At 31.4% G+C, this 14,608-nt stretch overlaps 3 protein-coding genes across 3 annotated transcripts; all 3 read left to right on the forward strand.

Moving 5' to 3' along the window:
* The first annotated feature begins 3,075 nt into the window (after positions 1 to 3,075).
* On the forward strand, positions 3,076 to 4,166 carry LOC105122624 (umecyanin-like). Its single transcript, XM_011021848.1, has 2 exons — positions 3,076 to 3,335; positions 3,669 to 4,166. Exons 1-2 carry the CDS (start codon positions 3,164 to 3,166, stop codon positions 4,013 to 4,015), a joined length of 519 nt encoding a protein of 172 aa, XP_011020150.1. The 5' UTR covers positions 3,076 to 3,163; the 3' UTR covers positions 4,016 to 4,166.
* A 3,730-nt stretch (positions 4,167 to 7,896) lies between these two features.
* Positions 7,897 to 9,017, forward strand: LOC105122625 (uclacyanin-3-like). The gene is made up of 2 exons (XM_011021849.1): positions 7,897 to 8,135; positions 8,276 to 9,017. Exons 1-2 carry the CDS (start codon positions 7,952 to 7,954, stop codon positions 8,932 to 8,934), a joined length of 843 nt encoding a protein of 280 aa, XP_011020151.1. The 5' UTR covers positions 7,897 to 7,951; the 3' UTR covers positions 8,935 to 9,017.
* Positions 9,018 to 11,252: 2,235 nt separating this feature from the next.
* LOC105122626 (cucumber peeling cupredoxin-like) lies at positions 11,253 to 13,145 on the forward strand. The gene is made up of 2 exons (XM_011021850.1): positions 11,253 to 11,513; positions 12,593 to 13,145. Exons 1-2 carry the CDS (start codon positions 11,336 to 11,338, stop codon positions 12,913 to 12,915), a joined length of 501 nt encoding a protein of 166 aa, XP_011020152.1. The 5' UTR covers positions 11,253 to 11,335; the 3' UTR covers positions 12,916 to 13,145.
* Positions 13,146 to 14,608: the final 1,463 nt, after the last annotated feature.

Here is a 14,608-nt window from a genome sequence, read left to right on the forward strand (position 1 = left end):
ATCATATTATTTTAAATAATAACACCAAAAATAATTTTTATAAAATAATAAAATTTTATTTTAATATATTTCTAAACTAAAATTACTTTGCAACTGCACCAAACAGTCACGCAGTAGATTTAGCAAACTCATCATCACTGATGGCTATCAAATCTTCCAAACAAATTAGCATACATCATCATTGTCTGAGTGGGATCGCTTGAAAGACTCCAAGATTAAGTTGATATTTGTTTATGTATGTTAAAAATATTTTTTAAAAAATTTAAATATTTTTTATTTTTTATTAACTTTAAATTGATATATTTTTAGTATTTTTAAATTATTTTGATATACTAATATCAAAAATAATTTTTAAAAAATAAAAAAAATATTATTAACATATATTTTAATACAAAAAAACTATTTAAAAAACAACCACAACAATACTTTCTAACAAACCCTAACTAAGCTAGCTGGTCTCCTCAATTCTAGTACTGGGTCCATAGTGTTGTAATGTCCTTGTTGCGTGGGATACTTCTCCAGCTTAAAAGGACCTTTAAGGGCTTGAATCCTTGGTGCATTTAAAAAAAAAAAATTTAAAAATTTAAATTTTTTTCATTAACTATAAATTAATAAATTTTTAGTATTTTTAAATTATTTTAATATAATAATATTAAAAATATTTTTTTTAAAATAAAAAATATCAATAATATATATTTTAATACAAAATATTATTTAAAAAATAATCATAACAACGTACATAAATAAATACTATTGCTCTTAATCTTGTTATAAACCAAAAGCCAAGTCTTTTACCAAGTTCTAGAATCTGGAGAAGGCTTGTTTTACACGAGGGTCACAAAGTCAAGAGCTACCCTAGAACCCTAAAGTAAGTAGGCTTGTATTCCCAAGAAAATATGTGCATAATATTGAAAATGGGTTCGAGTGATGATGTCCGTTGATGTTTTGCTTTATTAGTGTCTTCTGCTTGAGAGAAACGTAGTCGTGTTTGAACTTTGTCGGCGTCATTTTCTCCCCATCCCTTTGGATTTTTCTCTCGTTGAGGTGACATCATTTTAGGCTTCTATCAGGTCATCAATACATGAAGTAATCTTACACCCCCTTTGTTTGTTTTAAAAAAATAATAATATATTTTTAGAAAATAAATTGTTTTTTAATATTTAATAATATTATAAAATATAAATTTAAAATCAATTTTTAGTTATTTACCATATAAAAACTAAGTTCAAAAATATTGAAACTTGAACTGGATGATATGTAGATTAACAATCTTGGCATGAATTGTTAAGGATGCAATAAGTTTCATTTGACCCAGTATATGCAAATATCATCCACGCGTTTTCAATACAAGAAAACATTTCATAGCCACAAGCTGATATTCCTGACACATGCAAGAGCACATTGACTTTACCACCTACTACGTTTTATCCCTTTTTCTTCTTCTTTTGTTGCCAAGATGGAAATACGTGCCAAAGCCAGTTTAGTTTCTTAAGAATATACATGCAGGCACTTCATATAATTTTCGACTGGCTATTTAACATTTAATAATTTTTTTAATAAAAAAATAAATATACAAGTTTTTTAATATATTTTTGAGTAATGTTTTTTGCAATTATAAATCAAAAGACATAAATATCTAATTAATTAAATTGATATTTGATCAAGAGATAACTAAGATTAAAATATTTAACTTTGCATTATAATATATATACTCATTCATATTAATAATTATAATTGTTTTAATATATTTTTTATTTAATCAAATAATTATTTATGTAAATAAAAGGTAAAAAAATTATCAGTGAAAATAAATGAAATAAAACTATGAAGTTTAACTATAAAACAATCCAGTATTGAATCACACAACTAAAAACAAATTAATTTAAAACCAATCTAATATTGAAGAAACAAATTGAAAAAAATCAATTTAAAATATTTTTCAGAGTAAATTCAATAAAGAATAATAAATAAATAGAATCAAGATAACTTGAATTATTTTTAAAATTATTGAAAAACTCTATAGAAAATAAATAAATAAAAATAATAGAGTTTAATCTCCAATTGAATAAATACTAAAGTTTAAAACTAAAAAAACATGAACTTAAAAAAATAAAAACAACTTATGTTAATCTTTAAAACTTAAAATTTGTGAAACCCTATATCTGGGCTTAATTAAGAATTTCAATTTCAAATCAATTTAATAATGGAGGATAAAACAAGAAAAAAATCAATTTTAAAAAGTTACTGAAGTAAAGAAATAATGATAAAAAAATATGGATCACATTTAATAGGAAAAAATCATGTGGATGATGAAATTATAAAAAAAAATTAAAAATTATCTTAATCAAAATAAAAAGAATATAAATCAAATTTAAAAGATAACAAAATTGAAGGAGGATGAAATTAAAAAAAAATTAATTTTATAAATTATTTTAAATAAAATAAATAATAAAAAAAACACATGAATCAAATCTAAATGAATTCAAAATTGAAGGATTATTTTGAAATTAAAAAAAAAATAGGTGTGAAAATCATGAAGAAAAAAAATAAAAAAATAAAAAGTCATCACTACTAAAATAGATGATCGTTGACCACATTCATTATCTTTTTATAAAAAAAATATTGAATCAATTCAAACATAAGATAGTATTTGATTCTTAAATAGTCTTACATGTATTGTTCATTATAATAGTTATTTTTTAAATAATATTTATATTTATTAAATTGTAAATTTGCTCAAAAACCAATCAAATATAAATGCAAATACAAAAATGACACCTGAACGCAAGCTATAAAAAATCTTCTTCTAAGGACATGCAAGTTATTTTACTGAAAACACCCATTTATTAGTTTGGAATTCATTTATCACGGTTTTACTTGATGATGATGCCATTCAACACCTACCCTACCCCTGTGTGTGTGTGTGTGTGTATATATATATATATATATATAAAGGTAGAAAGATTTCCTAGTCAATTTTGCAAGCATCTCCCTTCAAGTGGCACCAATCCATCGGCCAAAGAACCAACTTTCTCTAAAGACAATTCTCCAACTCCCTCTATTTATAGATAAGAAGATTAGATAGAGAACCTCACACACAGAGAAAGATCATTCGAGAAGGGGTGACTTTACCTTTGAGAACACACACGCTAGACTAACCAACATGAGAAGTCTCATTGTTTTTGTAGTTTTAGGAGCAGTATCACTATTGTTGCGTGGCTCAGAGGCAGCAGATCATCAGGTTGGAGACACCACCGGGTGGACAAGACCTACTAGCACCTCTTTCTACTCTGACTGGGTTTCAGGCAAAACCTTCGCTCTTGGTGACACTTTAAGTAAGTTGGCTTACACATACAAAACACCGATATTCATGCTCAATTCTTTATCTCTAATACTTTCTGTTAAATCCTGCTTTGATCTTTGAAGATTAAATCCAAGAATTATATGTTAATTAGCTGGTGAACTAGCATGACATGATATTTTTGTACATATAATTCCTTAAGATGATCTTTTTTGGTCTGTGCTCCGATATATATATTATACTTATTAAAATTGGTTAGAAGAAAAACGTAATCTCGATATTAAAACTAAATCAAGGATGCTTCAATACTCTAATTTTCTCTCTTTGGGTTGCTTAAATTTAACTGGCAAAACTATTGCTTTGGCAGCATTCACATTCACTACAGGTGTACACGATGTGGCCACTGTCTCGAAGAGTGATTATGATAATTGCAACACAGGCAGTCCAAACAGTGTTGTGACAACTGGACCAGCAAAAATCACTCTCAATGTTACTGGAGATAGCTACTTTCTTTGCACGTTTGCTGGCCACTGCTCCGCGGGTCAAAAATTAGCCATTAACGTACCAGCAGGCAACACCCCCTCACCAGGGACATCACCTGAAACTCCATTTTCTCCACCGCCGCCGCCACCACCCTCAGCCGCCTCAAGTCTTGTTGCTACCTTTGCTTTGATGTTCGTGTCCATTGCCATTAGTTTGATGTGTTGCTTTTAACCCATCCTGTAGCAATAATTTTCTAGTGTTCTGTCATGTTGTTTCTATGTATTTGATCACTTATTTGAGGATATACTGATAGGCTTTTATAGCTTCTATGTACTTTATCACTCATTTGTTCTTTATATATCAAATATTATTTTAAGTTTTATTTTGGTGATTCCACTAAGTATGATGCCACCCCATTATATTATTATAATAATTAATCTGCAGACCTAACCATGTCTCCATTTTCAACGAGTTGCCTTGTGTGACCTAATTTTCCCTTTGAGTTTACTTTGAACCGTTAATTAATCAGGTACAGTGACCTCGTGGCAACTTTTCACCGTTGGGCCAAATCCTCACCTAAACAAATGAAAGAGGCACGAGCTTCCTAGATTTTCCAACGATTTTTTTTTTCAGAAAGAGAGACTTGTATATTAATTTAAAAGGATGGCTTTCAACAAAAGTCATTAACTTGCAGCAGGTTTCTGCATATAAAAACTGGTCAACGGGAGATTCAGCTCGTTTAATTGAATATATGTAGGCATTGAAATTCAAGGTATTCCATTACTAGAGTAAGAGTTTGAACTAAAACACATGGAGATGAAATCGGACTATATTTTTTTTGCGGTATTCTAGCGTATCGAGTTGAAGATTATAAGTTCTTGCCGAAGGTCTATATATAATCTGGGCAACTCCCATGTCAGCCACATGGCTTGATTCGAAGGTGAACACAAAATTTAAGCTAATACCGATGTGTCTATATATATAAAGGATTATAGAATGTGTTACAGAATTCAAAATATTTCACATTGTGCTACAAGCAATCAAGTTTTCTTGTGAAAGCAAATGAAAGTGTGAACTCTCCTAGCGAAGAGAGATTCTGCATAAATTGTCACTTTAAGAAATATTTTTGCTTTCTTTCATAAAGCACTTTTTATTTCCTTTCAGTTAATTAATCATCATGCAATGAAATTCCATGTTGGCGTTAATAAAAATGTGGTGTGATTAAGAAAAGATGCTACTTATTTAATAATTACTAGCTAGGCGTGTAGAGCGTGATAGGTTAGATGCAAGACCGTGTTTAACGTGTATTGCTATAATGAATTAGGGTATGTTTAGTAACGTGGTTATACTTATTTTTTAAATAATTTTTTATATTAATATATATATATATATATATATATTTTAAAAATTATTTTTAATACTAGTATATTAAAAATTTTTTATATAAAAATATATATATATATATATATATATTTTAAAAATTATTTTTAATACTAGTATATTAAAATAATACAAAATATATAAAATATATTAAATTTTGGTAAAAATAATTTTAAATTTTTTAAAAATATAATTTGTATCGCGTTCACAAAATTATTTTTTTTCATATTCTCTCTATTTTTTTCTTTTATAGACGACACCATATCTATTCACCACAATATTTTTTTTTATTTTCTTATTATTTGAACTACTTTCACATTTCTTGACATATTTTTACATAAAATTTCTCAATTCAAACAAATCTACAATTATTCACATCTTGGAAGGCCTATAGCACTATTATAATACCATTTTCTAATTCAATTTGTTTTATGATTTTTCATCAATCACCACCTATTCTAATTCTTTCCTACATATACTCATGACTCATGTATGTTTTAGTGAACTTTATCATACTTTATAACTAATATTTACTCTATTTTTTCTTAAAGAACCTAGACTTAACCAGCTTAAAGAGATATTTCTTTTGTATTTTTTTTTTACTTTATTTTTATCAAAATATTATTAACAACATATTTTTCAACCTTTTTTGTCCCAAAACACAACAACAACATATAACTTCCATTATATATTTATCATTCCATTATATATTTATCATACCTATATCAAGCTTACTAGTTATTAAATATACTAATCTTATACATTTCCATTCATCACTAACATGCCATATAAATCAATTACATAATTAAACAAACATAAACATATGTTCTCAATATATTAAATACTTCTAACTAAAAGTAAAAAAAGTATTTAATGCATCATGGAAGAAAATATTTATTTCTTGCTTAGTAGAAACTCATTGGAAATTGAACTATACAATAGAGGGAGTCCTTTTTCACACAATAACTAAATAAAATTCGAATATATTTCAAACTAGTAGAAAATAATATTTATTTTCTATGACCATACTTGCATCAATTTTTCAAAGAAAACATCAAATGGCGGGCATTTAAGATGATCAAGGCTCTTCACATACCAGCCATATCAAAAGTTCAATACCCTCCCTCCATCACAAGCCCATCTTCAAGACTGAATCCATTAACACCGCCAACATCAAAATGGACCATATTTTGATAACCAAAATGATCATCACCCAAATTAATCCAAGTAGCCACATTCTTCTTTAAATCTTGCACGGCCCTCACACACACCTCAAGCTCTTCCAACACCATATCATCAATAGATTCATCCCACCAAAAGCCTGCATCGACATCATTCTCACACACCTTGTTGCACTCCTCAATAATTGCTAAATGCTTCTTCTTCTCTATTCCTGTAAATTTATTCTTGTACCTTTTTCCCACTTTAGATTACTTCCTTCTTTCTTGGTTTTACAAACTTAATCAATGGAGGATTCTCTAATCATACAGGGGACTTGTTTGCTGGGGAATACATAATAACCAAACTCGGACACCTCGATCTAACAATTCAGCCTAAACATCTCGGTCTATAAGCAGTTGTGAAAAGCCCAAATCCATTTGAAATCTCAACAACTTTATCATGTGGGAACACTTATTTAAAACAAAGAGAGATATAAAAGAAGAAGAAGAAGAAAGAAAGATGAGTATAGCTAGAGAAGCAAGCAGCGATAAAGGTTGTAAGGGGTACATGGAACTGGATGTGTTAAAATGGGATTATGGAAGAAAGCTATGTTTTTTGGGGGGTTTTCTAGAAGGAATTATGCAAGATAGCTAATTTCAGGTTAAGAAGGACAAATTACTTGATATCACAGATCTTTAAGGTTATTGAAATAAGGGTAACGTATGGTCCATTCAACCGTAGGCCATTAGTTAGAATGCCAGGTGACTTCAAGAAAAAAAATAGAAAAATGGCATAGGCTTTTGGAAAGAGGAATCATAAAGAATGGCTTCCGCCCATATCATATTTACGATATGGGCACTTTATTCCAAGTTCAAAATCTAATTCCCCATGCTTAATTCTTTGGATTAAGCAGATGCAGATGCACAAAAAAAAACAAAACTTTTGGTTATACTCGAGCAAAGATGATAAAAAAAAAAACATTAACTATATAAATATTATTAATTTTTAAGATCTGTTTGATATTATAATCAAGTAAATTTAATTTGAAAAAAAACATAAAATTGACATTAACTATATCACCAAACACACTTATTTCTCAATTTGTCTATCAACTAAATCACATCAAAGGCAACTTCTGCAATTAAGGACTTTCTATAATTAGCATAGTAGAACTCATTTTGTCTACAAAAGTCTTACCTTGAAACTCTCCAACTTCAGATGCCTCCACCTGTCTCCATGGAACTTCTATTGCACCAAGCTCTTCCCACGTCATGGCCCATACAATTTAATTTATTCATTTTTCCCTTAATGGGTTTGCTCTAATTCACATTACAACAAGAATCAAGGACTAGTCAACGGTCCCGAAGTCACATTAGGCGAGTTCTTACGCGGTAAAATCCCAAGGATTTCTGATAAGTCACACTTCAACAAACCCACCCTTGATCAAAGATAAGGAATCACACACGTGTTTTCCATCCAATTGCGCAAATTACTAACACTTTCAAGGCAAGACCTGGGCTCTCCCTCTAAATAGGGAATAGGAGGCACATTAACATATTCAGACCCTCCGCTCGTATTACAACAAGGAAAAGCAGGATCCACTTGAATAGAAAAACCAGATTGTCGATGGCAAGAGGACTCAACATAGCATTCCTTGCAGCAATTGCTATAGCTGCTTTGATACAAACCTCAGTGGCGCAAACAACCCATACGGTGGGTGATACCACAGGTTGGGCCATTCCTACTGGTGATCCTGCTTTCTACTCATCATGGGCTGCAAACCAAACCTTCAATATTGGTGAAATTCTAGGTAACACCACAACCCTAATTAACCTATGCTTTTATATATATATATATATATATATATAATTATTATATATATATCAGAGCGAACAATATGAGAATGGATTTTTTTCAAATATTAATATTTTCTTTTTGATTTTTTTTCAGTGTTTAATTTTATGGCCAACGCGCATGATGTTGCCAAGGTGACAAAGGCAGATTATGATGCTTGCACCACAAGCAGTCCCATTTCTTCGGTAGAAACCAGCCCAGCAAGAATCAACCTTGATGCTTCAGGAGAGCACTATTTCATTTGCAATTTTACTGGCCATTGCTCTGCTGGTCAAAAGATGATGATCAATGTTAGTGCTGCATCTTCTTCTCCTTCTCCAGCTCCTCAGAGATCTTCTTCTGCTCCTCAACCTTCTACTCCAACTCCTCAATCTTCTCCTTCTCCTCAACCTTCTACTCCAACTCCTCAATCTTCTTCTGCTCCTCAACCTAGCACTCCTGCTCCTCGACCTTCTACTCCTGCTCCTCAACCCAGCACTCCTGCTCCTCAACCTAGCACTCCTGCTCCTCGACCTTCTACTCCTGCTCCTCAACCCAGCACTCCTGCTCCTCAACCTAGCACTCCTACTCCAGCTTCTGGTCCATCAGCGCCTGCACCGACCCCAGCTTCTGGTTCACCACCCTCACCACCAACTGCCCAACCACCTAGTACTGTTGCTCCACCAAACTCTGCCAGATCTCTGGGTTTCAGTGGCTTTACCACTTTCTTGTCCATTTTTGTAGTTTTTTGGTGCTATTATATTACACGTGGTTGAGAGTTTGATTAGTGTGATTCATTTTTATGTGAGGTTCTTGTTATCCAGATTTTTTTTTACATACAATAAAGCTCCTTTTTTTTTTTCCTTTAGATTTTCAGTTAATTTGGCACTGGTACGGTAGTTATTAAACCCGGACCGGCCCGAAGGGTCTACTTGGGACCCAGTTGCCCTGTTACTGGACCGGTTCGGGTTTAATAAAAAACTAACCAAGGCAACAATTTGGCAAAACTCGGTCGACCTGAAGAGTCGACCCATGACCTGGTAGACCCAGGCAAACCCGGACGAGACCCGGTGCTTTGAAGTTGGGTCCGCTTGAGATGATTGCAAGTCGATCTAGGTTCTGGGTTGGGAGATCTTAAGGGTTAGCATTGTGGTTCCCAATTTTTCCTTCTAGCCCGAATTTAAGTGCAGCTCCTTCATGTGCCCCCCTGACCCCCCTTCCTCCTTGAACTCGTTCCAGGCATGGGATGTATTTGTTGAATAAAAGAATGTGTATTGTTGACTAGATGAGAGATCTGAAATGGAAATCCTTGTTCTTGCTTCGCTTACATGCTTGTTCTATGAGTGGACTACTCCATGGAGGAATACTCCTTAATGTCATATACTGGATGTTCGAGGCTCCCCCAATCAAAAGCTGCAACAGTTGGGGAGTTTCAAGAAGACAAATGAGCACATATCTATAAGTTGAAAGGTCTAAATGATTAACCCTGCAATAAGCTATTAGAACCAATAGGTTTTTAAATTATTCATTTGAAAAAAAAAATCCCTTTTTATTGGATAATCATAATACTTTTTAAGAAATAATTTTTTTTTAAATCAATAAATGAACACTATCATCTTTTTTGCTCGATAAGATATAAAAAAAAAACCCTTTCTATTAGATGATCATAATACTTTTTAAAAAACAATTTTTTTTAATCAATGAATGAAAACTATCACCTTTTTTGCTCAATATGATATTAAAGTGGCTAATTGTCTTATTCCATACTAGAAATAATTACAAGAAATATTTTGATAACATAGATTTCTCTTTCTTAATAATATCCCATAATCAAGATAATTGGATGAATCTCATGAAATCATTTCATAGAAGATCACTGATATATTCTTTTTTATAAAGAAAATCAACTTTAATTCTTGAATAATCTACATCATTTCTACTTTTATATAACAAAATATTCCTTTTTATATGGAATATCCATATATCAAGAATTATGATTTTACTTATGAATAATTCCTTAATATCATATTCATTTGCAACAAAATATTTTCTTTAAATATGTATGCATGAAACTAATACTTGTTCTTTTTATATTAACAGGTTGATAGATAACATGATTTGTAACATATCCCTATGAAGTATACTTGATGCTAACAAATTAATACAGACTAAAGTGAATTTTTGTATAAAATTATATTTTATACCAAAATTAAATTAGAAAAAAAAAGATTGAAAAGGTATTAATTTGTAAATTAGAGAACTAAAGTGAACTTTTACATCAACTTCGAATATACCAATGAGTTTTGGCTCCATTTCACCTTGATTATAATCCTTTCAATTTGTTGTCTGATCAACAAATAGAAAACAATTGGTTATTAATTTTGAAATTAAAGGACTTAATCAATGAAAAAAATATATTTAAGAATCAAAATAAATAAAAAATATTATTGTGAATGATACTTTACATTGATGCAAACCACTTTATTTAATTGTTTCTTTATATTGAATCTTGGTTGGGCTATCACCGGATCTTTCCGGTATCTAAGTCATGACCCAATGTTTGAGTGATGTGGTACAATTCGGCATACACACACACTTAAATCCCCCATGGGAATTGTTTGAATTGATTTTGTTTGTGGCCAAGGCCCAATAATTCATTTAGTTTCTTTATTTTGTTTTGTTTTGTTTTGTTTTTTTCTCCTTTTCTTTATGGATTTGGAATTGAAATAACAATGCAAGATGTATTTTGTAGATCATATCCCTGAATTCACATTTCTTACTGAAAATTACAGGATAATTACATGGCTTATATGCAAGTGTTTTTTTAGCGATGCATATATGTCCCTCGCCAAGTTTGCACGCTGTAGCAGATAATCAAAAGGGTCAAATTTATAGATGCGAGCTGAACCCCTACTAGTAATTCACATTAGTCGGCAGCGTTCAATCGTCAATGAGTTAAGCTTTACGTACGTACCCTAATTGTTATCCGATTGCTCTAAGAAAGCAAGGACCATAAGCGGTATGTGGTGGACAAGCCTTTGCCAGCTTTTGCCTGATTGTCATCTTATTATCAATCCCTAACCGTCACATATAGTATATAGTTATCCCCCACTCCACATAAAGAAGAGAGAGCACTGTCTGCTTTTGCCTCCAGGGTCGATCTGTTGAACACAGAATATGGCTATTAGGATAGACTGGATCGTGTTCTTGATCATTGCTGTGGCTTTACTAGAGGGAGCAACCTCAGAAACAAAATACAAAGTTGGAGATGATGGTGGTTGGAGAGTTCCTGATAATAAATCTTACTATGAGAACTGGGTTGGTGGCAAGAAATTTGAGGTTGGAGATTCATTAGGTAAGCATATATATGATTCTCTTAATTTTCTTTGATATGTTTATTTATCTAGGAACTAGTTCAACATTAGTTTTATCGAGCTTGATTAATCATGTCATGTCCTCATTAACTAGCTAGCTAGGGAAACGGTGATAGCTCATCAATGATTATGAAACGTACAGAGTATTCAGAAATGTATGGATGGAAAAATTATTGAGTTAATCTTACATATTTTCCATGCTCTGTTACATGCACCTTCATACTATATGCAACTTACCTTTTGTTTCTCTTCTTCAACTGGGTTTCCAAGTTGATGCCAGTAAATTAAGTCATTGGCTTAATTATAACAAAATATTTATTTTGCGTGCTCTATGTCCGTTGTAAATTGTATAAAGTGGAATCAAAGATAAGCTTTGTGCTTTTTCAAAAGGTAAAAGAGAGAAGAAATTGTCTACCGAACATCAATGCTGGAGAATTCTCTCTCCATTCTTAGAATTAGATAACTCCCATAACTTCTTTTTTTCCGAGTTCATCAGGACCACCTGAAGGGACAGATTGAAAAGGGAGTCCGGGTGGTCCTGGCCCCCTTAAAAGTTGAAAAAAATTTAAAATCCTCCCTAGAACTTGTAAAAATTAAAATGTCGTAAATAACTTCCAAAATGATTCCTTCAAAATTGAAATTATACTCTCTGACCCTTCCACTTTACTAAATCTGAATTCGTCCCTAGCCACCTCTTCTATCTTCCCTTGTGACACTCGTTTATTCTTATACCATAAGCTTGAAGGGAGACAAAATATCATTTTTTTAGCTGAATTCCGGGCCATGACCCGTCCTTTGAAAAAATAAAAAAAAATTATGGAATATCATATAGTACGACTCAAAGATGTAGAGAAATTGAAAGATTAATACATATTCTATTGTTGGAAAAAAATAAAAATAAAATCTCCCCTTTCATGTTTGACTTCGGTCACACAATTAATATTTCAAAAAATTAATCAAAGCTACGTGGTCAACTTACTTCAATTAATCAGTATATATAACTTTTCATAATTGCTTAGTAGCAAATTAAGTTCTAACTCTTTCTTTTTCAACGCCTCAGAATTCAACTGGACAGACACACATAATGTCTTGGAGGTAACCACAAAGACCGAGTACGATGCCTGTGCTAAAACAAATGGAATACTTAAAGATACCAGTCCTGCAACCTTTCAGTTAACAAAAGATGGAACGTATTACTATATTTGCACCATTGGAATGCACTGCGATTTTGGTCAGAAGGTTACCATTGTTGTTGGAAATGGAAGCTCAAGCTCTCCTCCAACATCTATGCCAAATAATCATGCTGCCTTATCTGCAGTTCTATCCACCATTACCATTGTTGCTGCCAGTCTAGTTCATCTTTCTTCTTTCTTGTTGTACTAATAATATTGGTGGTTGGTGTCTCGTTTAATTATCCATCTTAATTAGCCTCTTCCGTTATGTTTACTGAATTTGGATTTATAGCTAGAATAAGTGCAAGGTTTGTACTATTTATTAGCTATCTATCCAGTTTCAGAGCATTTTCATTGTATGAGGCGATGTTTCGAAGTAGTGTAATAACTTATTTTGTTAAATTATATTAATATTAATAAGACGTGTTGTAATATTTTTTTTAAAAAATAATATCGTTCTTAATTGCGCTTGCCAGATTAGACTTTCATGCGCGATTAACTAATTTTTGGTTCATTGAAAGATCTTAAAGATCGTAAACTATAAAATAGAGATAATTATCCCTCCTCGTATTATAAACAGGTGTTTTGGCTCATAATACACACACATATATATATTAGAATATTTGAACACTGAAATTTTTTATGGTAGTTCAGAAAGTTGCATATACGGTGTTTCGGTGATCACCTTTTTAAATTAGAATTGCTCCGAATAATATAGGTAAAGAAAGATAAGAAATTTTTATTTTTTATTAGTGAAAAAAAAAGTTACCTCTTAATATTTTTATTATTAAAAATTCTAATTAGTTTTAAAGTCGGGATAAAAAAACTAATTATGTAAAAAAAAGTTAACAACTACTCTATTATGTTTTATCTTAAATATGTTATACTATTTATTTATCTGATATAAATTAAAAAAATATATTTTTTTTAAATATTGGTTTATTTAATATTTAAAAAAATTTCTATTTAATAAAAAAAATATTATTTTATTAAGTTAAAAACCTAACCATTCTAATGTTAATATAAAACAAATAAGATAAATTATCTTTTTATTTAATATAAAAATTATGTCTTATATATAAGTTTATAATTTCGTATATTAAAAAAAATTATTTTTTTTAATTTTAATATTAAAATATACCTTACATATATTCTCTGCATATTAAAAATATTGGATATCTAATATCACGATGATCTTTAAAATTTTTAAAGAAAAAGAACAAACGAGCCGAGCTGGCACTGTTGGATAACATTCATGAATTATTAAGACGAAGATGATGGTGATGATCACGTAGCTCTGGCCAGACAATGTCCTTTTCTTCCTCTTCGTTTCCTATCTGTCTCTTGCCCTTTTTTTGGTTCTCTGGGTTCTCTCTTTTTCCGTTCTTGTTCTTGTTCTTGTTCTTGTTCTTTTTTTTTTCTTCTTCTTTATGTTTTCATTCGTTTTCTGTTTGTCTCTCTTTTTGATCCTTTGTTTGTATGTTTGATTTGGCTGAGTCTGCAATCTCGTCTGAGGAAAAGAAATAGGAATTCCCTTGCCAAAAGTCTCTCTAGCTTTTCGTGTTTTCACCTCCACCTCCTGTTCTCTCTTTGTCCTCTGGTCTCTCAGTTCTCTCTTTGTTTATGTTCACGTTCTTTGTTTTTATTTCTGTCTGCACGTTCCATGTGTCCTTTCTCTTTGCATTTATAAAGCCAGAGAATGCCCTCTATTCGTGCCTCTAGATGATGAGGGATGTTCCTTCCTGCTTGCGGAAAAACAGGTGACTAACAGTCCTGCCATTGCAGGACTATTGGTAACGACCAATTAGAAAATGCATCGTGTGGGTGAGAGGGATAGCGGGCAGCTGACAGGTAGGAGACGTGGCCCACGACAAGTTTTGCTGCAGTTTTTTTTTTTGCCTTCC

Source organism: Populus euphratica, unplaced genomic scaffold (genome assembly GCF_000495115.2).
Source record: "Populus euphratica unplaced genomic scaffold, PopEup_1.0 scaffold20.1, whole genome shotgun sequence".
NCBI classification, from domain to species: Eukaryota; Viridiplantae; Streptophyta; class Magnoliopsida; order Malpighiales; family Salicaceae; genus Populus; species Populus euphratica.

Excerpts from the sequence above, each read along its gene's own strand:
- LOC105122624 (XM_011021848.1), top strand. The coding sequence starts at position 3,164 with ATGAGAAGTCTCATTGTTTTTGTAGTTTTAGGAGCAGTATCACTATTG. Across the intron at positions 3,336-3,668 it reads CGCTCTTGGTGACACTTTAA|CATTCACATTCACTACAGGT; the intron begins GTAAGTTGGCTT and ends TTGCTTTGGCAG.
- LOC105122625 (XM_011021849.1), top strand. The coding sequence starts at position 7,952 with ATGGCAAGAGGACTCAACATAGCATTCCTTGCAGCAATTGCTATAGCT. Across the intron at positions 8,136-8,275 it reads CAATATTGGTGAAATTCTAG|TGTTTAATTTTATGGCCAAC; the intron begins GTAACACCACAA and ends ATTTTTTTTCAG.
- LOC105122626 (XM_011021850.1), top strand. The coding sequence starts at position 11,336 with ATGGCTATTAGGATAGACTGGATCGTGTTCTTGATCATTGCTGTGGCT. Across the intron at positions 11,514-12,592 it reads TGAGGTTGGAGATTCATTAG|AATTCAACTGGACAGACACA; the intron begins GTAAGCATATAT and ends TCAACGCCTCAG.